The 26,864-nt window shown below is 42.8% G+C and overlaps 2 protein-coding genes across 3 annotated transcripts in view; both read right to left on the bottom strand.

Annotated features, from left to right (window-relative positions):
- Positions 1–20,402, bottom strand: part of tpcn3 (two pore segment channel 3) — a 36,976-nt gene extending 16,574 nt beyond the window's left edge. The window contains exons 1-5 of one of the 2 annotated variants that reach the window (XM_061063833.1): positions 20,155–20,402; positions 3,681–3,763; positions 2,591–2,705; positions 2,125–2,253; positions 19–135 (exon numbers count right to left, since the gene is read on the bottom strand). In XM_061063833.1, coding sequence (XP_060919816.1) covers positions 19–135; positions 2,125–2,253; positions 2,591–2,705; positions 3,681–3,763; positions 20,155–20,244 — 534 coding nt within the window. In that variant the 5' untranslated portion in view covers positions 20,245–20,402. The remainder of the gene's footprint in view (positions 1–18; positions 136–2,124; positions 2,254–2,590; positions 2,706–3,680; positions 3,764–20,154) is intronic. The other variant, XM_061063826.1, reaches the window with a different exon arrangement.
- Positions 20,403–23,631: 3,229 nt separating this feature from the next.
- Positions 23,632–26,864, bottom strand: part of LOC132955067 (myelin and lymphocyte protein-like) — a 10,460-nt gene continuing 7,227 nt past the window's right edge. The window contains exon 4 of the mRNA XM_061027717.1: positions 23,632–26,295. Within this exon, the coding sequence (XP_060883700.1) occupies positions 26,221–26,295 (75 nt within the window). The 3' untranslated portion in view covers positions 23,632–26,220. The remainder of the gene's footprint in view (positions 26,296–26,864) is intronic.

Genomic DNA, 26,864 nt, shown 5'->3' with positions numbered 1-26,864 from the left:
GAGACAGGTGGTCGTTACCTGCCGCCCCTCTGTGACGTTGACCAATAGCAGCGGGCGCAGGACTCTGGACCAGCGGACGCCATAACAGCTAGCAGCTTTCAGCGCTCCGTAGATGATGATGTCGACCAGAGTAAGCTGGAAGACAAAAAAAAACATTTAAATTCTGTTTTAATTAAGTTCAAAGGTTTTAAAAAGGAAAAAGGATAAATATTGAGTTAGTGACGTTTAAGGCATGTTCGTCACCACGGCAACACAACTGGAAATCCTCGGCACCCATTATTGGGAATTGCACACTGTTTACGTTGCACAAACATGTTGCCAATGTTAGCTAATTAACATCACAGCGCACCCTGCTAACCAGCTAGCTTCACTCATTTTCTAAAAGCTCCAAATATGGTCACTACTTCCTCCAAAATCCAAGATGGCAGCAGCCAAGCTGAAGGTTTCAGATGATAGTCAGCCACTCATTAAGTGTCATGGTGGCTCCGCCCACTTATTTACAGTCTAGAGATGCTCGAGTCAGTAAAACGACCTCGCTTGTGTTGTTGGTACTCTCTGATGATGGAAAAAAAGCGTCTGATGAATGATTTGTAAACGGAAGTTTAAATTCAAACCAGTCAAAGAATCATCAAAACGCTTACATTAAAAAGTGAACACGACGTCCAACAGTTTAGAACATTATTACTCTGCAGGTAAACGAGTGTGGTTAACCATAGCAGAGCTAGCTCCATTAGCCTTCAGTCCTCTCAGGTTAGCGTTATTGTGTTGATGTGGTCACAAGTTTCTCCTTCTGGGGGTCAGAGGTCGATTTACCTGCCCTGCCTCTACGAGATCCATCCATCCACTGTGCCCGTTTACATCCAGGCAGTAGAGAGATTAACACGAGCTACAGCCCCGTCTAGTGGCAGGCAGCTGTATTACAGCTTAGACACAACATTTAAACCATGGTGGGCCGACATCAATACAAATCTGAAGTTTTCATTCTGGTATCAACTAGTGAGGGTGACGATGTTGAATTGTTAGTCGACTCATCATGCACATCTCTCGTCTGCACAAAACGACCTTCATGTGGTTATTTATTATCTCATGAAGTTTCCTGTTCGCTGAGATCCTTCAGATCCTGACGGGAAACATCTTCACATTTCATCAACTTTATTCTAACAACCTGATCTCATGCTCTGTCTGTCATAATTAAAGATTTCATATTCTTTCATGTATACTGAGCTGATTGGTCGCCTCAGTCTGTGAGTCACCAGGAAGTGTTCCTGCTGTAAACGTGCTGACGAGGCGACATGTCCGACTAAAGGTCGTTTCTCAACAACAGCAGAAAGTCTCCTCAGCACATTCTGAGTGAGCAGCTCTCTGACAGGAAGTCACATCAGCAAACAGAGTCCAAAAACCAGGAAGTGAACTGATTTTAGACGAGTCACCAACCGTCACCAGGAAACATTGGGGGGTTAGGGTTATTATTAGGGCTGGGCAACGATTAAAAGTTTTAATCGCGTTAATCGCATGAGTTCCTGTGATTAATCACGATTAATCGCATTGTTATACACAAAATCCAATAATAAATTAAAAAGTAGTGTATAGCACACTTTTATTGTGAATGTATTTCTCAACTTAAACAATGTAATCAAAGCAAATAAATACAAAACTAAAGCTTATTGCATTGGTTGCAGTCTGGACGCAGAGTGGTGTGGGTCTCCTCTCTGACTGCAGCTGGGTCTGCTGCGCGAGGCTACACTGACAGCCTGTGAGAGCTTTAGGAAGGAGGAGGGGCTCACGGCAGCACCCGCGAAAATAACGCGTTAACGTGCCCAGCCCTAGTTATTATTATTATTTACTGAATTGAAATCCATTCTCTAGAGAGTAGATGTCAGCTCACATCTATACTGGATCAACGCCACCAGCATGAAGGCCCGTTCACACCAGAGAGAGCACACAAGAGTCCAAGTGATAAAAAGTGTGATGAATACATGAATAAGCCCCTCCCACCATGCCGTGAAAAATGAATAAGCCCCTCCCACCATGCTGTGAAAAATGAATAAGACCCTCCCACCATGCTGTGAAAAATGAATAAGCTCCTCCCACCATGCTGTGAAAAAATGAATAAGCCCCTCCTACCATGAGGATGGCAATGATGCAGATGTTTTTGGGGTCTTTCCAGAACTTGTCTCGGGGGATCACTTTGGCGTAGTGAACGAGTCGGACGGTGAAGGCGAGCAGACAGAGCAGCTCGACCAACATGGTCACCTGAACACACCAAATACAACACACGCTGTTAGGGGGATAGACTGGTCCCTGGATCTGGATTAAACAGGACTAAATTGAATTACACTGGACTAAACTGGACTAGACTGGACTAAACTGGATTAAACTAGACTAAACTGGATTAAACAGGACTAAACTAGACTAAACTGGATTAAACTAGACTAAACTGGATTAAACAGGACCAAACAGGACTAAACTAGACTAAACTGGATTAAACAGGACTAAACTAGACTAAACTGGATTAAACAGGATTAAACTAGACTAAACTGGATTAAACAGGACTAAACTGGATTAAACAGGACCAAACAGGCCATTTTACCCAGAGAGGCAGAGGAACGACGGCCGGCTCCTCGAAGATGGCGAGGGACAGATCGACCAGAATGAAGAAGAAGAGGAGAACCTGAAGAACCCAATGATTGTAGAGGAGATACAACCTACACACACACACACACACACACACACACACACACACACACACACACACACACACACACACACACACACACACACACACACACACACACACACACACACACACACACACACACACACACACACACACACACACACACACACACACACACACACACACACACACAGAGAGAGACAGATAGAGAGAGAGACAGAGAGATAGAGAGAGAGAGAGAGAGAGACAGATAGAGAGAGAGGGAGAGAGACAGATGGAGAGAGACAGATAGAGAGAGAGACAGAGAGATAGAGAGAGAGACAGAGAGAGAGAGACAGAGAGAGAGAGACAGAGAGAGAGAGACAGAGAGAGCAATGAGAGAGAGAGAGAGAGACAGAAAGAGAGAGAGAAAGAGAGAGAGAGAGCAATGAGAGAGAGAGACAGAGACAGAGAGAGAGACAGAGAGAGTAATGAGAGAGAGAGACAGAGAGAGCAATGAGAGAGAGAGAGAGAGACAGAAAGAGAGAGAGAAAGAGAGAGAGAGAAAGAGAGAGAGAGAGAGACAGAGACAGAGACTGGTTTTAGGGTTTAGTTACTCTTTAATAAAAAACTGAGAACTAAAAGGGGCTGAAACCGTGTCACCATGTGGAGGGGGCGGGGCTTACTTGGTGATTGGGGTTTATTTAGTGAAGCACCGTGCTTCATAAAATGTAACAACAATAAAACCATAAAAGAAGAACAGAGAACAGAACTACATCACAGAGCAGCGGCCCAAAGAGGCGGAGCCACTGATTCATGGTCACCTTTACTTTACAGTCTGACTCAAAGACAACAAGTCGTCCCCCATCAGAGGACCTGGGGGGTTTACAGGTGGGTTAGGGTAGAGAGTAGAAGTTAAAAAGGTGTGTTTAGAGCAGAAGTCTGTAGAACGAAACCTGAACACACAAGGTTCTAGAGGCTTCTGATCTGTGATTGGCTCAGTGTTTGAACAGGAAGTGGTCACCTGACAGCCTGAGGCGACGTGTCGAAGAAGATGTTCCTGTTGAACTGAGCGTCCGACACGTAGACCGAGGCCAGGTCGAAATCCTGAAACACAAAAACGTTTCCTTTAGATCCCTGAAACATGTCGGAGCGTGTCGGCTGCAAAACACAAAAACATTTCACAAAAAAATATATATATTTATGATTTTAAATAAACGAGAACACGCAGCACGACTACAAACCATTACGTCTTTTAAAGTCACTAAACAAAAACTTCAACCCTGAACACGTCACAGAGAAAACTTTAAATCATTAAAATATCAAACGGAACCATCAGAGGTCATCACAAGTCATCAAAGGTCATCACAAGTCATCAAAGGTCATCACAAGTCATCACAGTCATCACAAGACAACAAAGGTCATCACAAGTCATCAAAGGTCATCACAGGTCATCAAAGGTCATCACAAGTTATCACAGGTCATCACAAGTCATCAAAGGTCATCACAAGTCATCAAAGGTCATCACAAGACATCAAAGTTCATCACAAGTCATCAAAGGTCATCACAAGTCATCACAGGTCATCACAAGACATCAAAGTTCATCACAAGTCATCAAAGGTCATCACAAGTCATCACAGGTCATCACAAGTCATCAAAGGTCATCACAAGACATCACAAGTCATCAAAGGTCATCACAAGACATCAAAGGTCATCACAAGTCATCACAGGTCATCACAAGTCATCACAAGTCATCAAAGGTCATCACAAGACATCACAAGTCATCAAAGGTCATCACAAGACATCAAAGGTCATCACAAGTCATCAAAGGTCATCACAAGTCATCACAAGACATCAAAGGTCATCACAAGACATCAAAGGTCATCACAAGTCATCAAAGGTCATCACAAGACATCAAAGGTCATCACAAGTTATCACAGGTCATCACAAGTCATCAAAGGTCATCACAAGACATCAAAGGTCATCACAAGTCATCACAGGTCATCACAAGTCATCGAAGGTCATCACAAGACATCACAAGTCATCACAAGACATCACAAGTCATCACAAGACACCACAGGTCATCACAAGTCATCAAAGGTCATCACAAGACATCAAAGGTCATCACAAGTCATCACAAGACATCAAAGGTCATCACAAGTCATCAAAGGTCATCACAAGTCATCAAAGGTCATCACAAGTCATCAAAGGTCATCACAAGTCATCACAGGTCATCACAAGTCATCAAAGGTCATCACAAGACATCACAAGTCATCAAAGGTCATCACAAGACATCAAAGGTCATCACAAGTCATCAAAGGTCATCACAAGACATCACAAGTCATCAAAGGTCATCACAAGACATCAAAGGTCATCACAAGTCATCAAAGGTCATCACAAGACATCAAAAGTCATCACAAGTCATCAAAGGTCATCACAAGACATCACAGGTCATCACAAGACATCAAAGGTCATCACAGGTCATCACAAGACATCAAAGGTCATCACAAGACATCACAGGTCATCACAAGACATCAAAGGTCATCACAAGACATCAAAGGTCATCACATGTCATCAAAGGTCATCACAAGACATCAAAGGTCATCACAAGTCATCACAAGTCATCAAAGGTCATCACAAGACATCACAAGTCATCAAAGGTCGTCACAAGACATCAAAGGTCGTCACAAGTCATCAAAGGTCATCACATGTCATCAAAGGTCATCACAAGTCATCAAAGGTCATCACAAGTCATCACAGGTCATCACAAGTCATCAAAGGTCATCACAAGACATCACATGTCATCAAAGGTCATCACAAGACATCAAAGGTCATCACAAGTCATCAAAGGTCATCACAAGACATCACAGGTCATCACAAGACATCAAAGGTCATCACATGTCATCAAAGGTCATCACAAGTCATCAAAGGTCATCAAAGGTCCATCACTGTACTGTATATGCACAGAGAGACAGAGAGAGAGAGAGAGAGAGAGAGGAGCTCAAGGTGCCAGATCCCCCAGTAGTCTAAGCCTATAGCAGCTTAACTACACCAGCACCAGCCCTAACTCTAAGATTTATCAAAAAGCAAAGTTTTAAGTCTATTCTTAAAAATACAGACTGTTTCTGCCTCCCGGACCCCGGCTGGAAGACGATTCCATAGGAGAGGAGCCTGATAACTGAAGGCTTTACCTCCCATAGTACATTTAGAGACTGTAGGTACCACGAGCAGGCCTGATAACTGAAGGCTCTACCTCCCATAGTACATTTAGAGACTGTAGGTACCACGAGCAGGCCTGATAACTGAAGGCTCTACCTCCCATAGTAAAGGTCATCACAAGTCATCAAAGGTCATCACAAGTCATCAAAGGTCATCTCAAGGTCATCACAAGTCATCAAAGGTCATCAAAGGTCATCACAAGTCATCACAGGTCATCACAAGTCATCAAAGGTCATCAGAGGTCATCACAAGTCATCACAAGTCATCAAAGGTCATCAAAGGTCACGGCGCCTTCTGACCGGCTTCTTGAAGCTCGGGCCGTTTGAACGTAAACACGTTTGAACGCGTCTCGTATACGTTCACGTAGAGGTGGGCGATATGGGAAAAATATCATATCACGATGTTTTGGGGGAAAAATCCCGATCACGATTTTATCACGATTTTTTTCATAATGTTCTTGATGTTCTAGACAAATTTGTAAGTTGCTGACCGGTTCAACCAAACTTATTTCCCTGTATAATGTTTTTAAATGCACAAAAACTGAGCTGACAAGTTTAATCTATTTGAAAAACATCTTTGTAGGAGGTCTGGAGGTCTCAATCAATCAACTTTATCAACTTTTATTTGTATAGCGTCAACTCATAACAAGTGTTATCTCGAGACACTTTACAAGAAGCAGGTAAAATACCTTACTCATTGTTATGTTACAGAAAGCAGGTAAAAGACCTTACTTATTGCTATGTTACAAAGATCCGGCCTATCCATCATGAGCACTTTAGCAAAGCAGCAAAAGTTACAGTGGTAAGAAAAAACTGCCTTATTAAAAGGCAGAAATCTTCGGCCGGATCCCCGGCTCATGACGAAACAGTCTTCACAGGCCTAGACTGCGCCGGAAAGGTGAGGTCTCTCACCCAGAACATCTTTAGCAACAGAAATGTCTTTCCCTCAATTTGATCGATATTTATGCACAATTTGAAGGTTTTCCTCACCACTTTGAAATGACGATTTAGTTATGTGTCCTCTTTTTATGTTCATCAGGAACATTTTCACGCAGTGATGCATTCATTTAAAAACATGTAGACTTTGAGTTCTTGTGTTTCTGTTCTATTTTAGTCCTGCAGAGTTCCTCCAGCTGGAGCTTCATACAGGCTCTGCAGCCTTTGTTGTTTTTAATGACATCATTGGATTAACTTTAGTTTAGTTTATATTTAATCAAACATAATACAGAATGTGTTCATTCTGTGACACATGATCAAAGTAAGTTTTACTGACAGAAGAGTTTAATTCATAGAGGGGGCGGGACATTGTTGATTGACAGTCACCATGGTTACTCACTCTCACCTGCCTGCTGCTTTGTAACGTCGTTTAGCCTAATCCCTATAGGTTCAGTTATCACAACAGGTGAGCTTCGGGTGGAGAGGCTTCAACTTCAATCAACTTTTATTTGTATAGCGTCAACTCATAACAAGTGTTATCTCGAGACACTTTACAAGAAGCAGGTAAAATACCTTACTCTTTGTCTGTTAACATTACAAAAGAGCAGGTAAAAGACCTTACTTATTGCTATGTTACAAAGATCCGGCCTATCCATCATGAGCACTTTAGCAAAGCAGCAAAAGTTACAGTGGTAAGAAAAAACTGCCTTATTAAAAGGCAGAAATCTTCGGCCGGATCCCCGGCTCATGACGAAACAGTCTTCACAGGCCTAGACTGCGCCGGGCTTGGAAAGGGATAGGGGGAGAGATGGGATAAGATGCAGGAAGAGGGATAGGGAGCAAGGGGGTGGGGGGAGGTAGACCGTCCATCAGCAATCCGGTGGGGAGGGGAGGGGGTGTGGGGGGTTGTTCTGGCAGGCCGCCAACCCACGATCCGGTGGGGAGGGGGTAGTGGTGGGGTGGGGGTTGTTCTGGCAAGCCGTCAACCGACGATCTTGAGGAGCCTAGGAGAGCTCAAGAGCTCCCAGGAAAGTAGGTGGTTAGTGACTGAGATTTATAGATAGATGCATGCAGTAATATGATGTTGGGCCACGCAGGCTTAGGACAGTCTGTGCCTTTGAGTTAGTTACTGAGATCACAAAAAGGCCGAAAAGGACTCTTTATCCCAGAATCCCCTGCGGTACTTCACACCTACGTGTGACGTAAAGGGGGGACCGGAACCTGAGGTAAACCCACAGGCAGCTCCAGTCTTTAAAAGCAATCACCAGGCATTGCTTCCTTCTCTTCAAGTGTGGTCTGCCGACACCAGAGGATACCCTCTCCAACAAGATGGACTCCAGCATTCGAGACAAAGCCTTTCCTCCTCTTGGCTTACATAGGTTAAACTCCAGAGCTGATCTTCTAGCTCAGTATAGGTAGCTCTTCACATGCTGAATTCAAGCATCAGAGGATTCAGCTGACTACTTCCACGGCATATTTTTAGGAGTTTTGGGCGCAATCAGATGCTATCAGGTTCGAGCAAAAAGAAGAGTTTCTTTCCTTTGATTTTTCGTAAGACGTCATTGAACGCAACTGGACAGGAGCGCTGAAGGAAGCCCACTGATCCCTGAATCCACAAGGACACATAAAGAACTCGGCTCCTGCAACCAGAAGACCCTATAGAGCAACGCTCGGGTCGAAGATCTGAATCCCGCTACCCTCTTCCTACATCTGCCACGAAGGAACCCTGCCTGAATCTGTTGATTTAACATTCAACAGAGTGACGATCTAACCAACTTTGCAACGATCACCAGGAGTTACCCCAAGTAAGAGCTTTGGTCTGGGCAGAAATAGTTTCAGAAATAGTTATGTTTCTTTTATAACCACTGATAATTATGCATCATTGTTGACGAGACGTCACATTCTGTTTATTATCTGTTGTAAGCTGCTGCATTTGTTTTATTGTGATGAACTGCTGTGTTCACCTATGTGTGTAATGCTGTGCTAGTTTACCTTCAGTCAACGGCTTTCACAATCAGAAAGACCAGTGTACCCACCGTTGAATCAAAGTCCGGCCACTGGCTTTCTGGTGTTTAAGTAACAGTTACTGAACTCAGCTCAGAGAGCTCAAACTATTTCAAAAAGGCAGCCACACGGCTTCCTTTGTTGTCCACCATTTTGTCCACATGTGACGAAGTCACATGGTGCATTGTCTCCCTCCACCATCTTGTTTTCTCTCTCTCTCTCTCCTACACACATACATACACACACACACACACACACACACACACACACACACACATTTACACCTCATTCACAAGGTGTGCTTGATAATGTTTGTTTGCTTAGATTAGTTTATAATAGTTATTTGTTTGATTAAGTTCATTGATTTTGGATTGATGTTGCTTTGTTTAAATAAATTCTGTTATAATTTAAGAGAGCAGTTGTTTGTGATTACTGGTGTATTTGCATTGTGATATAAGCTGGGTGCGAAGGCTTTGTGTACGGATTTCACGCCTTCAATTTATTAAATATAGTTATTAATTATTAATAATATTAGTAATTAAATAACTAATCTGAGACTGATTTGAGTGATATTTTGGTTATATTTCCCTGAGTACAGGGTGGTGCCCCAAAACGAGATTAAACATAGTTTGATGATATTTTATTTATATTATTAATAATTAGAAATAATTATTAAAGAATATAACCAAAGTTGACTTGATACAACCCCAACAATGATGTACTGTATATGCAGAGAGAGAGAGAGAGAGGAGCTCAGGGTGCCAGTTCCCCCGGTAGTCTAAGCCTATAGCAGCATAACTAAGAGCTGGTCTACACCAGCACCAGCCCTAACTATAAGATTTATCAAAAAGGAAAGTTTTAAGTCTAATCTTAAAAATACAGACTGTGTCTGCCTCCCGGACCCCGGCTGGAAGGCGGTTCCAGAGGAGAGGAGCCCGATAACTGAAGGCTTTACCCCCCATAGTACACTTGGAGACTGTAGGTACCACCAGCAGGCCTGCACTCCGGGACCGCAACGCTCTCAAGGGACAGTACGGCACTAGTAGCTCCTTAAGATAAGATGGTGCCTGGCCATTTAGAGCTTTGTAGGTGAGAAGAAGGATCTTGAATTCTATTCTAGACTGTATAGGGAGCCAGTGCAGAGAAGCCAGGACAGGAGTAATGTGGTCCCATTTCCTGGTTCTGGTCAGTACACGAGCTGCAGCATTCTGGACCCGTTGAAGAGTCTTTAGAGATTTGCCAGAGCACCCTGACAAAAGAGAGTTACAATAATCCAGTCTGGAGGTAACAAATGCATGAACTAGTTTTTCTGCATCACTTTGCGACAGGATATTCCTGATCTTGGATATATTACGAAGGTGAAAGTAGGCTGTTCTTGAAACTTGACTGATGTGAGAGCTAAAGGACATATCTTGATCAAAAATAACTCCTAGATTCCTAACAGTGGTGCTAGATGCCAGGCTGATGTCATTAAGGACAGTCACATCACTAGAAAAAGTCTCTCTGAGGTTCTTAGGGCCTAGCACAATAACTTCAGTCTTGTCTGAGTTAAGTAGCAAAAAATTTCTGGTCATCCAGGTCCTAACGTCCTTAAGGCATGTTTCTAGCTGACATAACTGACTGGTACCATCGGGCTTCATTGATACATAAAGCTGAGTATCATCTGCATAACAATGAAACTGTATGGAGTGTTTCCTCATAATATTTCCCAGAGGAAGCATATATAATGTAAAAATAATTGGTCCAAGCACTGAACCTTGTGGGACTCCATGGCAAACTTTAGTGTGCATAGAGGACTCATCATTAACATGTACAAACTGAGATCGGTCTGATAAGTAGGATTCAAACCAACTTAAAGCAGTCCCTGTAATTCCAAGCAAATGCTCTAGTCTGTACAACAGTATCCGATGGTCAATGGTGTCAAAAGCAGCACTAAGATCTAACAAGACGAGCACAGACAGAAGTCCCCTGTCTGAGGCTAGAAGTAGATCGTTTGTAACTCTAACTAGTGCAGTCTCAGTGCTATGGTGGACTCTAAATCCTGACTGGAACTCTTCAAATAAACTGTTGTCATGGAGAAAGTCACACAGCTGTTTAGCTACCACCTTCTCCAGGATCTTCGAGATAAAAGGAAGGTTGGATATAGGCCTGTAGTTAGCCAGAGTTCCTGAGTCCACAGTAGGCTTTTTAAGTAGAGGTTTGATTACCGCTACTTTAAATGTCTGTGGTACATAGCCTGCCAGTAAAGACATATTGATCATATCTAATATGGAGTTGCTAACTAAGGGAAAGACTTCCTTAAACAGCTTGGTTGGGATTGGGTCTAAAAGACAGGTTGACGGTTTCGATGCAGAAATAATGGAATATAACTCTGAAAGGTTGATTGGAGAAAAATAGTCGAGACTAATATCTGGTCCTGGAACTGTCTCTGCCGTATCAGACGTATCTGCACCAGGTAAGGGCAGGAGGTTACCAATTTTGTCTCTGATGTCTAGAACTTTGTTGTTGAAAAAGCTAAGGAAATCATTACTGCTGAGGGCTAGAGGAATACAAGGCTCAATGGAGCCATGACTCTCTGTCAGCCTGGCTACAGTGCTGAAAAGGTATCTAGCCTTTGTTTTCCTCGATTAGAGAGGAGTAGTAGGCAGCTCGGGCGTGACGTAGAGCCTTCATATATCTTCTATGACTATCCTGCCAGAAAAAACAAGATTCTACCGTTTTGGTCGAACGCCATATTCTTTCAAAATTCCGTGATGATTGTTTCAGAGTACGGGTTTCTGAGTTGAACCATGGAGCCACTCGATAGTAACTTTTAAAAAGTGAGAGAGAGCAGAAAACACCGACAGCAACATTTGAAACACTGGGGTTATATCTCCCCTCACTGTCTCTCCGGCTCGTTAAACCGTTTCGCTATCCGAGATGAAAACTTAACTGTGCAAACTATGCAGATAAGTTAACTGTTGATCACGGCGTGTCGGTTTGGAAAAATATCAGTGGAAATATCATATGGAGTGGTTTTTGCGGACTTTCGTTTTTGTTTTCACCGCTGTGGAGCAAAAGAGAGGGAGATGCGTCTGTGTTGGAGCATAAACTGCAGCATGATAGAATAAACATAAGGCCGGTTCGGCCGGAGAGAGAGGGAGAGAGAGAGGGAGGGAGAAAGAGAGAGAGAGAGAGAGAGAGAGAGAGGGAGAGGGAGAGAGGGAGAGAGAGAGGGAGGGAGAGAGAAAGAGAGAGAGAGAGAGAGAGGGAGAGAGAGAGAGACAGGAGCTCAAGGTGCCAGTTCCCCCGGTAGTCTAAGCCTATAGCAGCATAACTAGGAGCTGGTCTACACCAGCACCAGCCCTAACTATAAGATTTATCAAAAAGGAAAGTTTTAGTTTTTTAGACGTGACCTGCAGACAAGATGGCTGCGTAGCGCAATTGCTCTTGCCAAACTTTTCCCCTACTTTAATCGATTATCCATCTTTTCACGCACTTACACTTAAGTTGCTCTGAGCGTTTTAAACCCATATACCTACAATGGCGGAGGGTTTAAGAAGCAAAGCCGGCCAAGAGTTCACAGTCGTCGATGGAGATCTTGAATCACTGAGGCTAGCCCTAGCTTCCATGCTATCTTCAGCACTCAGGGAGCAGCGGACTTTCATTGAGACACAGTTTGCCAAGTTTGAAACCCGCCTGGACTCTTTTAAAAAGGAGGTAACAAAGAACTCTAACGATATTAAAAAGCTGAAAGCAGAGCACCAAGATCTGTCTTCCCAATTGACTAAGACGGAAACATTTTTCCAAAGCACCTGCTCTAAACTTGAAGCTGGTATAGCGGAGCAAGAGGACAGGTCCCGCAGAGACAAGAGGACAGGTCCCGCAGAGACAACAAGAGGACAGGTCCCGCAGAGACAACAAGAGGACAGGTCCCGCAGAGACAATGTTCGCATCATAAACTTGCCTGAGAAAGTCGAGAATGGCGATGCGGCGGGGTTTGTCTCATCCTCCCTCCTGAAGTGGTTTCCTACTCTTGCCGGTGAGAAGTTGGAAATAATGAGAGCCCACCGTATAGGACCAGAGCGCAGCAGCGGGGGCTCCCGCACGATGATCTGCAAGATGCTACACTACACTGACCGTGATCGCATCCTGAAGGCGGCCAGAGTCTCCCGGATCGAGGTCAACGGCAGAGGAATTTGCTTTGCAGCTGACTACAGCAACTACACCATTAAACGGCGCCGCTCATCCTCACAAGCCATGGAATCAGCGAGGAAACTCGGCTTTTCTCCCTTCCTCATCTACCCGGCACGACTGAAGCTGTCCCGCGGCTCCGATGTCCACTTTTTTGAGTCGCGACATGAGGCAGAAGAGTTTCTGAATAATATGTCCCAGCCGATTGGCGAGGGAATTTGATACGTTTACTAGGAGATCTGCTTCTCTAAAGACGGGACCTTTGAAACAAGGGAGCACTGATTTAAGTTTCGTGAAGCCTGTTTCCAACCTTGTTAATCAGGCTTCCCGTCGCTCTAAGGTAGAAGTACTGAATGATGTTTACTTTGTGATAAGTATTAAGTGGAATCATTTCCAATAAGTTCTATACTATGATGGATGATTTTTATTTGATTTGTCTTCGGTGTAAATCCACTCCGTGGTTATTATTTATTCTTTTTCTTTAAAGTAGGCTCACGTGTAGTTACGTGGATTGTTACATGTTTATTTACACGGGGAACTAGCTCGTGCAGTGGTGTGATAGCCAACTTTCTCAGTTCAGGTGCCCAGTTAGTGGGCTTTGTAGTGGCAGTTGCCACAATGTGGGGTAATGTTGTGTGTGTGTATGTGTTTGTACTTTTATTTTATGTAGTTATGTGGCGAAGTGGGTTTGGGTATATTTGGGTCTCCATAGTTTTGTTTTTCATACATATGCAGGGGAATAAGAACTTGCCCAGTCTTGCTTATGACGATGTCTATGTTACATGTTGCTAGTTGGAATATTAACGATTTAAATGGCCCAGTCAAGCGCTCAATGTGTCTAGATTGGCTCAAGAGACATAAAATAGATGTAGCTTTTATTCAAGAGTCGCACCTCAAACATGCTGATAAACTTAGACTGGCAAACCGACACTTTTATACTGCAGCAGCTTTCAACTCAACAAGCCGGGGTGTTTTGATAATACTGAGGCGTAGTCTATCCTTAAAAGTAATTGAAAGCTATGGAAGTGAAGATGGTAGGATTGCATACATAAAGGTGAATATAAACGGTCAGAAAGTCGCTTTCCTTTGTTTATATGCCCGTAACCAATTTAATTCAGATTTCTTCAAAAAAGTCAGTAACACTCTATGTACCTTACAGGATTTTTCAGTAATTATTGGTGCTGATATGAATGCTATCCTTGATCCCCTATTGGACAGATCTAGTGCACCAGCTTACCCTACCCACCCGTCTACAATAGTTTTACAAGGTTTGATAAGTGATTTTAGCCTTACAGATTTATTTAGAGTCATAAACCCTTCTTCAAGACGATACAGTTTCTACTCAGACAGACATAAAAGCTATTCTAGGATTGATTATTTGCTGGCTTCTGCAACCTTATTTACTGAAGTTCACTCTGCTGTAATTCATACTAACTCTCTATCTGACCATGGTGTTATCGCCTCACAGTTAACATTAACAGGTACTCTGGTTAGATCCCATAGGTGGCGCTTTAACACCATGTTACTTAAAAACAATTAATATTGTGAACACTTCAGGAACACTTTTAAAGTTGTCATTGCAGATAATGTGAACTCTGTAGAAGACACTCGAGCTCTATGGGCAGCAATTAAAGGATTTATAAGAAATACAACAATCTCCTTTGCTTCTCACCTTAATCGTCAGAGATTGGTCAAAATTAACACACTTGAAAATGATTTGCAAAAGCTTGAACATGTTCAGCAAAGGGATGGTTATACTGAGGATATAAAAGAAAATAGATTCAGCCAGAGTTAATCTGACCAATCTATTAAAAAGTAGAGCTGAATTCCAAATACATAGGACTAGAAGGAATTACTATTTTCATGGTTCAAGGCCTAGTCGTCTTCTTGCTTTGAGTCTGCAGAAATCTGAAAAATACTCAACTATTGTGTCTATTAATACAGAGCAAAGATTACTTACTTCTCCTAAAGCTATAAATGCAGAGTTTGCTTCATTTTATTCAGAATTATACAGATCTGAAATAATATTAGGTGACGCAGTCACAAAAAACCAGTGGATTAACCCATATATTGATATCATTGGTGTGGCGCTGTCAGTGGCAAGAGTGCATGGTGCTGCAGCTGTCACCATCTCAGCATGGGAATCGATGCTAGAAAGAATTAACAAACTGCTGTAAGCGCTATATTATTATTTTATTTTTTCTGGAATCTGTTTTCCCTGCACACAGTATTTATTTATAATAGAGACCTATGGGGTGGGGAGGGAGGGAATGCCACAGGGTTTATGTTTCACTTTTTTGTCTTCTTACTTTTTGTCTGTATTTTTATGATTGTTGTAACTCTGTCTGTTATAAAAGGAAATTAAAAAGTTTATCACAAAAAAAAGAGGAAAGTTTTAAGTCTATTCTTAAAAATACAGACTGTGTCTGCCTCCCGGACCCCGGCTGGAAGGCGGTTCCAGAGGAGAGGAGCCTGATAACTGAAGGCTTTACCTCCCATAGTACACTTAGAGACTGTAGGTACCACGAGCAGGTCTGATAACTGAAGGCTCTACCTCCCATAGTACACTTAGAGACTGTAGGTACCACGAGCAGGCCTGATAACTGAAGGCTCTACCTCCCATAGTACATTTAGAGACCGTAGGTACCACGAGCAGGCCTGATAACTGAAGGCTTTACCTCCCATAGTACATTTAGAGACTGTACCACGAGCAGGTCTGATAACTGAAGGCTCTACCTCCCATAGTACATTTAGAGACCGTAGGTACCACGAGCAAGCCTGATAACTGAAGGCTTTACCTCCCATAGTACATTTAGAGACTGTACCACGGGCAGGTCTGATAACTGAAGGCTCTATCTCCCATAGTACATTTAGAGACCGTAGGTACCACGAGCAAGCCTGATAACTGAAGGCTTTACCTCCCATAGTACATTTAGAGACTGTACCACGAGCAGGTCTGATAACTGAAGGCTCTACCTCCCGTAGTACATTTAGAGACTGTACCATGAGCAGGTCTGATAACTGAAGGCTCTACCTCCCATAGTACATTTAGAGACTGTACCACGAGCAGGCCTGATAACTGAAGGCTCTATCTCCCGTAGTACATTTAGAGACTGTACCACGAGCAGGCCTGATAACTGAAGGCTCTATCTCCCGTAGTACATTTAGAGACCGTAGGTACCACGAGCAGGCCTGATAACTGAAGGCTCTACCTCCCATAGTACATTTAGAGACTGTACCACGAGCAGGCCTGATAACTGAAGGCTCTATCTCCCGTAGTACATTTAGAGACCGTAGGTACCACGAGCAGGCCTGATAACTGAAGGCTCTACCTCCCATAGTACATTTAATGACTGTAGGTACCACGAGCAGGCCTGATAACTGAAGGCTCTACCTCCCATAGTACATTTAGAGACTGTACCACGAGCAGGTCTGATAACTGAAGGCTCTACCTCCCATAGTACATTTAGAGACTGTACCACGAGCAGGTCTGATAACTGAAGGCTCTACCTCCCATAGTACATTTAGAGACTGTACCACGAGCAGGCCTGATAACTGAAGGCTCTACCTCCCGCAGTACATTTAGAGACTGTACCACAAGCAGGCCTGATAACTGAAGGCTCTATCTCCCGTAGTACATTTAGAGACTGTAGGTACCACGAGCAGGCCTGATAACTGAAGGCTCTACCTCCCGTAGTACATTTAGAGACTGTAGGTACCACGAGCAGGCCTGATAACTGAAGGCTCTACCTCCCGTAGTACATTTAGTGACTGTACCACAAGCAGGCCTGATAACTGAAGGCTCTACCTCCCATAGTACATTTAGAGACTGTACCACGAGCAAGCCTGATAACTGAAGGCTCTATCTCCCATAGTACATTTAGAGACTGTAGGTACCACGAGCAAGCCTGATAACTGAAGGCTCTACCTCCCGTAGTACATTTAGAGACTGTACCACGAATAGGCCTGATAACTGAAGGCTCTACCTCCCGTAGTACATTTAGAGACTGTACCACAAGCAGGTCTGATAACTGAAGGCTCTACCTCCCATAGTACATTTAGAGACTGTACCACGAGCAGGCCTGATAACTGAAGGCTCTACCTCCCGTAGTACATTTAGAGACTGTACCACGAGCAGGCCTGATAACTGAAGGCTCTACCTCCCGTAGTACATTTAGAGACTGTAGGTACCACGAGCAAGCCTGATAACTGAAGGCTCCACCTCCCATAGTACATTTAGAGACTGTACCACGAGCAAGCCTGATAACTGAAGGCTCTATCTCCCATAGTACATTTAGAGACTGTAGGTACCACGAGCAAGCCTGATAACTGAAGGCTCTACCTCCCGTAGTACATTTAGAGACTGTACCACGAGCAGGCCTGATAACTGAAGGCTCTACCTCCCGTAGTACATTTAGAGACTGTAGGTACCACGAGCAAGCCTGATAACTGAAGGCTCTACCTCCCATAGTACATTTAGAGACTGTAGCTACTGAAGGCTCTACCTCCCATAGTACATTAGCTCTAGCTAGCAGACCAGGTTTTCCCCAGAAAGACTGCCAGTTATCTATGAAGCCCACATCGTTTGCTGGACACCACCTCGACAATATATGTCGTTTCCAGAATTTAACCCGCTGAAGCCTCCTTAAAGGGCCAGTACACAAAATATTTGCAGTTTGAAATAGTTGTGGGCGATATAACGATCTTAGATCATGAAGGATTTTAACGTGCTGATGATCTGCCAAAGCAGAGAGATCGTAGAACCGGCCTTATGTTTATTCTATCATGCTGCAGTTTATGCTCCGACACAGACGCGTCTCCCTCTCTTTTGCTCCGCAGCGGTGAAAACGAAAACGAAACTTAAAAGTAAAGTCCGCAAAAACAACTCCATCTCGGTTATATGCAACTGTTCTGATATTTTTCCAAACCGACACAGCGTGAGCAACAGTTAACTTATCTGCATAGTTTGCACAGTTAAGATTAGCCTACATCTCAGATAGCGACACAAGGGTAGGGTTACCGTTTAACGAGCCGGAGAGACGTTAACAGTCAGAGTCAGACAGAGAGGAGCTCAGACAGACAGTGATGAGAGATATAACCCCGGTGTTTCAAATGTTGCTGTCGGTGTTTTCTGCTCTCTCTCAGTTTTTAAAAGTTACTTATCAAGCCTCTCCACCCGAAGCTCACCTGTTGTGATAACTGAACCTATAGGGATTACACTAAATGATGTTACAAAGCAGCAGGCAGGTGAGAGTGAGTAACCATGGTGACTGTCTGTCTGTCAATCAACAATGTCCCGCCCCCTCTATGAATTAAACTCTTCTGTCAGTTAAACTTACTTTGATCACAGAATGAACACATTCTGTATTATTTTTGATTATATATAAACTAAACTAAAGTTAATCCAATGATGTCATAAAAACAACAAAGACTGCAGAGTCTGTATGAAGCTCCAGCTGGAGGAACTCTGCAGGACTAAAATAGAACAGAAACACAAGAACTCGAAGTCTACATGTTTTTAAATGAATGCATCACTGCGTGAAAATGTTCCTGATGAACATAAAAAGAGGACACATAACTAAATCATCATTTCAAAGTGGTGAGGAAAACCTTCAAATTGTTCATAAATATCGATCAAATTGAGGGAAAGACATTTCTGTTGCTAAAGATGTTCTGGGTGAGAGACCTCCAGACCTACTACAAAGATGTTTTTCAAATAGATTAAACTTGTCAGCTCAGTTTTTGTGCATTTAAAAACATTATAGAGGGAAATAAGTTTGGTTGAACCGGTCAGTAACTTACAAATTTGTCTAAAGAACATTATGAAAAAAATCATGATAAAATCGTGATCTGGATTTTTCCCCAAAAAAATGGTGATATGATATTTTTCCCATATCGCCCACCTCCAGTTTGAAAGTTGAGTTGTGAAGAGTGAATCCTCCGGGGGTTCAACACAAGGCCAGCGGACCAGATTAGGGTCGCTGAGTGAGAGAAGAGAAGCTTCATCTCGACTGTGACAAAGTTTATTCTTTAAACGAGGACAAGAGTCCACAAGTTTACTGCAGCGGTCACATGAGGTCTACCACGTCCTGTCACACACACACACACACACACACACACAGACACACACAGACAGACACACACACACACACAGACACACACAGACAGACACACACACAGACACACACACAGACACACACACACACACACACACACACAGACAGACACAGACACACACACACACACACACACAGACACACACACACACACACACACACACACACACACACACACAGACAGACACACACACACACACACACAGACACACACACACACACACACACAGACACACACAGACACACACACACACACACACAGACAGACACAGACACACACACACACACAGACAGACACACACACACACACACAGACACAGACACAGACACACACACACACACACACACAGACACACACACACACACACACACACACACACACACACACACACAGACACACACAGACACACACACACACAGACAGACACACACACACACACAGACAGACACAGACACACACACACACACACACACACACACAGACACACACACACACACACACACACACACACACACACACACACAGACACACACACACACACACACACAGACACAGACACACACACACACACACACACACAGACACACACAGACAGACACACACACAGACACACACAGACACACACACACACACACACACACACACACACACACACACACACACAGACAGACACACACACACACAGACACACACACACACAGACACACACACACACACACAGACACACACACACACACACACACACACACACACACACACACACACACACACAGACACACACAGACAGACAGACACACACACACACACACACACACACACACACACACACAGACAGACACACACACACAGACAGACACACACACACAGACAGACACAGACACACACACACACACACACAGACAGACACACACACACACACACACACACAGACACACACACACACACACACACACACAGACACACACACACACACACACACACACACACACACACACACACACACACACACACACACACACACACACACACACACACACGTCTGTGTCTCACCTCTTTACTCTTGTCAGGATTCCCTCCGGTTGGAGCTGCTCCTCCTTTTCCTGATTTCTCATCAGAAATCTTCTGCTGCGGCTCCGACATCTCAAACTTTTTCTATTTTCTTTGTGTAAAAACTTCGTGAAACTTCGTGTTTTCCCGCTGCAGAGGAGTGTGTGTGTGTGCGTCCTGCCTGTGTGTGTGAGGAGCCACATCACATGTTCTCCTTCCTGCAGACCTCCATCTGCCCGTCCTCCTCTCTAATGCTCCGAGCGGCTGTTTTTTGTCCTCCACTCATAAACCACAGCTCAGGAGGCGTTCACGGGCTGTAGGTAGAGTGGGAAAATACAGAGACAGTGACGTGGGCAGTCCTAAATATCAGTAAAGCAGTGCAAACAAGTAAGAGGTTAGGGTAAGTCGCTCAAAGAACTCAAAGAGTTAAAAACAGACATTTATAGAGCAGCTGATGGAGGATGATGGAGGAAGAGAAAACAATAACAAAATGTTCAGTTTAAACGTTAACTCTGAATATCTGGTGAGAAAATAAAAAGCATCACCAGGATTCTCTACTTTGAGAAAGTGGGCTGATTTATGGAGACACATGTTCTGAGAGTTCAACAGACTGAATGTGACAGTGCTGAAACACCTGGATGAAGAACTCTGAACCCAACGTGAGCCGTGTATGGAAACTTCTTTGTCTGTTTTATCCATTTTATCTTTGCAAAGAAAAAATAATAAAACTCAAGTTAAAAAAGAAAAGGTCTGATGATTTCATTATTTGTTTTTTTTATTGATATTGTTATTCTAATAACAGTGATTTATAAACAAATATAATATAAAACAGTTCATTCATGTTCAACACTTTATGGAGTGTTTTAGTCAATAACAGAGAAAGAATGATCTGCTTAATGTTTAATAATGGGATGTCATCCGGGTCTTTGGGTCATGATGTCTCTTTGTTTTATGGTTTTTAAAAGTTAACTTCTTTTTAAATCATATTTAGATGAATAAACTGTGGTCGGTTTGTGTGTCGTTTTTCTGACTTTACTCGTAGACCCCGAAGGCAGCACGAGGAGTCATGTGACCCACAGCAGCAGGATAACGGAAACTGAGACAGAAACTTTTTAAAACTGGAATTTAAAGAAGAAAGTCTTTATTTTAAGATTAATGACGTCATACTGTTCAAGATTAAACCGTCACTTTAACACAACAGACGTTTTTCACCACACTGGATCCGGTGACGTCACCAGGGAGTTCATATACAGAAAATAAATAAACATTATTAGTCATGACGAATCTAAAAACCATGATTTTATTTTGAAAATATTGATTCAGGGATTAAAATATCTGTGAATGTATCTCCATGATCAGAGGTGTTTTACCTTACTTAAGTAGAAATTTTGGTTATCTATACTTCACTGGAGGAATTCTTTTTAAGCTGACTTTTTACTTCTACTTTTTACATTTCGCTTCGTTACTCTGATTTCATTTCGGCTTGTTTTCATTTCGGCTTGTTTTCATTCCGGCTTGTCATCGTTCAAAAAAACACACACACACACACAAAAAAACAAAAACCTATCCAGATAAATCGGGCCATCCGGATAGAGTGAATCTGACCATACAAGGGTAATGGTTATCCTGCAACCCTCACAGATTCCAGCAGCTGGATGTTCATTTACATTCCAATAAAGACTATTGATAACATGCCTCTGAAGACTTTTTGCACCATTACAATACTTATAGGACACTAGTCCTATAACACTAGACTCTCTTTTGTCAGGGTGCTCTGGCAAATCTCTAAAGACTCTTCAACGGGTCCAGAATGCTGCAGCTCGTGTACTGACCAGAACCAGGAAATGGGACCACATCACTCCTGTCCTGGCTTCTCTGCACTGGCTCCCTATACAGTCTAGAATAGAATTCAAGATCCTTCTTCTCACCTACAAAGCTCTAAATGGCCAGGCACCATCTTATCTTAAGGAGCTACTAGTGCCGTACTGTCCCTCGAGAGCGTTGCGGTCCCGGAGTGCAGGCCTGCTGGTGGTACCGACAGTCTCCAAGTGTACTATGGGAGGTAAAGCCTTCAGTTATCGGGCTCCTCTCCTCTGGAACCGCCTTCCAGCCGGGGTCCGGGAGGCAGACACAGTCTGTATTTTTAAGATTAGACTTAAAACTTTCCTTTTTGATAAATCTTATAGTTAGGGCTGGTGCTGGTGTAGACCAGCTCTTAGTTATGCTGCTATAGGCTTAGACTACCGGGGGAACTGGCACCTTGAGCTCCTCTCTCTCTCTCTCTCTCTCTCTCTCTCTCTGCATATACAGTACATCATATTACTGCATGTATCTATCTATAAATCTCAGTCACTAACCACCTACTTTCCTGGGAGCTCTTGAGCTCTCCTAGGCTCCTCAAGATCGTCGGTTGACGGCTTGCCAGAACAACCCCCACCCCACCACTACCCCCTCCCCACCGGATCGTGGGTTGGCGGCCTGCCAGAACAACCCCCCACACCCCCTCCCCTCCCCACCGGATTGCTGATGGACGGTCTACCTCCCCCCACCCCCTTGCTCTCTATCCCTCTTCCTGCATCTTATCCCATCTCTCCCCCTATCCCTTTCCAAGCCCGGCGCAGTCTAGGCCTGTGAAGACTGTTTCGTCATGAGCCGGGGATCCGGCCGAAGATTTCTGCCTTTTAATAAGGCAGTTTTTTCTTACCACTGTAACTTTTGCTGCTTTGCTAAAGTGCTCATGATGGATAGGCCGGATCTTTGTAACATAACAATAAGTAAGGTCTTTTACCTGCTTTTTGTAACATAACAATGAGTAAGGTCTTTTACCTGCTTTTTGTAACATAACAATGAGTAAGGTATTTTACCTGCTTTTTGTAACATAACAATGAGTAAGGTCTTTAACCTGCTTTTTGTAACATAACAATGAGTAAGGTCTTTTTACCTGCTTCTTGTAAAGTGTCTTGAGATAACACTTGTTATGAGTTGATGCTATACAAATAAAAGTTGATTGATAAAAGTTGATTGATAGTGATCATATCTTCCTCTCCATGAAACACATGTTAGTGCTCAGTACATATATGGTTCTTTAAGGTGTTTGTACTAAACATAAATGAACCTGAAACAGGTGCATCCCAAATGCTTCAACATTTTAATATAACATTAAAGTCATTATGGCTTTTAGAAAAATGTTTTTTTGGGGCGGTGGGGTAGTGCACTATAGACCCCTGTGGCGCCGCCTAAGCTTTTGTCTCCTTACATTACTTTAACTTTTATACTTGAAGTAGTTTTGAAACCAGAACTTTTACACTTTGAGTAAAAAGCTTGAGTTGATACTTCAACTTCTACAGAAGTCTTTTTAAACCCTTGTATCTATACTTCTACCTGAGTAATGAATGTCAATACTTTTAACACCTCTGTCCATGATGAATTCACTTTGATAAACTTTATACGAAGACATGACAGCTGGTATCTTTAAAGTCATTTTGATTTATTAAAAATAATAATAATGTTGATGTGAAAACTCGTCCTGAAGGATTTTTTTCATACGTTTGATGTCCATCTTGAATCCTGTAAAAACAGCTTCCATCAGTCAGAGTATCTGTGTGCTGGTGCTGCCCCCTGCTGCTCACTCTGCAGTATGACACGTGTCACAACACGTCTTTGTTGAGAATAATAATAATAACTGTTTACTGATGTTTACATCCTGAGCTCATCGAGAAAACAACAAAATAAAAAACTAAAGAAGAAGATCTGAGATTTGATTCTTCAGAAAACCTTTGTGATCAGAATCAGAATCATTTTATTGAGGAGCGACATTTAAAAAAAATAAAACTAAAGTCAAACAGATGAAATCCAGCAGAGGCTCTGAAGGGAAGCCTTACCACTAACTTAGCAGAGGTCACTCTTCAGTGGCTGGGCGCCTTGTGATAAGTTCACTCTTATTTTGAAAGTCTGGTAAAGAAAGTCTTTATTTTGAAAGGGACAGAGTGAGTGTGTGTGTGTGTGTGTGTGTGTGTGTGTGTGTGTGTGTGTTGAAGGTTGTCATGGCAACGTGCTGTAGCCTGGGATCTTCTTCAGTTTCATGGAGATGTTCCACTATTATCACCTTCTGCCTCCTTCATTAATAAAACATTGTGTGTGTGTGTGTGTGTGTGTGTGTGTGTGTGTGTGTGTGTGTGTGTGTGTGTGTGTGTGTCCTGTATTTACTCCCTACCATCCTCCATCAAAGTCTCATGTTCGTCTTTTTGTTGTCAGAGCTGGTGACTTGCTGCAGCAGACGTTTGAAGAACATCATGATGAAGACAATTCAAACTTTGTCTTTCAGAGAAGTAGAAAACTAAAATGTTTGTTTGTTTAATGGAGGTCAGACTGATCATTTCTGATGCATTCAAGGAAGTCAGGAAATTCAAACTCTGTCTTGTCTGTGACACATCAGATTTCTTTTCACAGAGAGATAGAAATCATCGTCAGATCATCACTGATGTTATTATGGTGGATATTATTTTTCCTGCTGATGATTGGTTGATCTTACTGAAACCAGAACACTGATTTCAGAAAGTGTTCCTGTGTGTTCTAGTTTCACCACAATCAGGGACTCAAAGGTCCAATCAGTGAGCTGTGTAGAGCGTACTATATGATCAGACATTAAAGGTTCTATATGTAACTTTTTACATGTATAAATCGTTTTTTTATTGCCCATTAATAAGCAAACGGTTAACTGATGTGAAAAAGAAGATGTTCACTGTCTATCTGTGTTTTCTGTATAACATTTTTACTCGGGTCGGTTTTTCCGTTAAAGCTGCAGGAAGTGATGTTATATGTGCGTTCTCAACGTCCTCCTCACTCCGCTCCGCTAAAGGCCCTGACACATCAAGCAGACGGAAAGAACTAGTGGCGATGAAGGCCACCTGTGGTGTCGGAGCACAACACCTTTTGTCTCGACCAAAAAGTTTCACTTGAACACACCGCAAAGACTACAGCCGACAGCCAACCACCACGTATGTTCTGCATATGCATGAGAGTCAATACCTCTCCATGCCAGCAGGGGGCAGTAGTCTGTAATCGTCATTCCAAAAGGTGAAACCTGAAGAGGACGAGGAAGAACGCAGATAAATAAACCATTGTTGTGATACGAGAAGACAATTTTCTCACGGCTGTCGCTCAACACTCGTAATAAACTTCTAATGGAGAATAATGTCTGATAAAAAGGTGAAAATGGCGCTGGCATTGTCAGCCCATAATCTTTTATTAGTGGAACAAGAAGAGAAGAGATGCTTCCGTATTTCTTCTCGTGCACTGGCTCTCCTGTTTCGCTTATCTGAACAGCCAATCAGAGAGATTCCTACCCCCAACCACGCCGATGACAGCTCACGGAGATTCAACATGTGGAATCGCCCAAAAAAAGGCCAACTGGGGCCAACGGGTAGCGACGGAGCCGGACACACCACAAAGACTAGGGTAGACTACTTTAGTGTGTCAGGACCTTTATCACAGAGATCAACACCCCCCCACACTCGGTGTGCCAGATATGAGAGCAGTTATTTAAAAATGTAAATTCTGGTTGGTGTTTATTGTTTTGGATTTTGAAGAGAATGAGAGATTTGAAAAAGACCAAGTACTTTGAGTGTTCTGTTGTATCTTTCATCACTAGAAGTTCACTGATTTACACGTCTTTGTAAAAAAATTTTTTTTTTAAATGTCCTGTTATTTTTTCAGAGAATTCAGAAGTTTAAAAACATTTTTTTTTTAAACCAGAAGTTTCAAAGACTTTGATTAAAATGTCTTGTGATCTCTGAAATATAATCTTATAATTTTTTATATATATTTCAGAATCATTTTAAAATCAGCGCAGAGAAACAGGAAGTAGCCACGTTTATAAACTAGGAAGTGTCATCACGTGAGTGAAAACGTAAAGGGGAGGAGATGTGACTTATGAAGCTTTAATTGTTTACAGATGTTTTAATGAGAAAGTGTCTCTGATTGGTCTGTTCTGTGATGGGACGCTCTGATGCCGGTCCTCACGTTCCTCTCGTCCCCTCCGGAGAGATGTCGCTCCGAATGCAGATCTGCTCAGAAAGACTTCCATCGTATGGCAGACAGGATGGTGTGGATGAAGTAGAGCAGAGTTGCCACGTAGGAGAAAACCTGCAGAGACACAGAGACCAAAGTCTGAAGGCGTTCCTCTGGTCTTCAGTTTCTTTCTTTGACCCTTTATCACTTTGACCCTTTAACACTTTGACCCTTTAACACTTTGACCCTTTATCACTTTGACTCTTTAACACTTTGACCCTTTATCACTTTGACCCTTTAACACTTTGACCCTTTAACACTTTGACCCTTTATCACTTTGACCCTTTAACACTTTGACCCTTTATCACTTTGACACTTTGACCCTTTAACACTTTATCACTTTGACCCTTTAACACTTTGACCCTTTAACACTTTGACCTTTTATCATGTTGACCCTTTAACACTTTGACCCTTTATCACTTTGACCCTTTATCACTTTGACCCTTTAACACTTTGACCCTTTATCACTTTGACCCTTTAACACTTTGACCCTTTAACACTTTGACCCTTTATCACTTTGACCCTTTATCACTTTGACACTTTGACCCTTTAACACTTTATCACTTTGACCCTTTATCACTTTGACCCTTTAACACTTTGACCCTTTATCACTTTGACCCTTTATCACTTTGACACTTTGACCC

The sequence above is a fragment of the Labrus mixtus genome, chromosome 2, assembly GCF_963584025.1.
Source record: "Labrus mixtus chromosome 2, fLabMix1.1, whole genome shotgun sequence".
Classification (NCBI taxonomy): domain Eukaryota; kingdom Metazoa; phylum Chordata; class Actinopteri; order Labriformes; family Labridae; genus Labrus; species Labrus mixtus.
The sequence above is the reverse complement of the archived record's forward strand: the minus strand, read 5'-3'. Positions and strand labels throughout refer to the sequence as shown.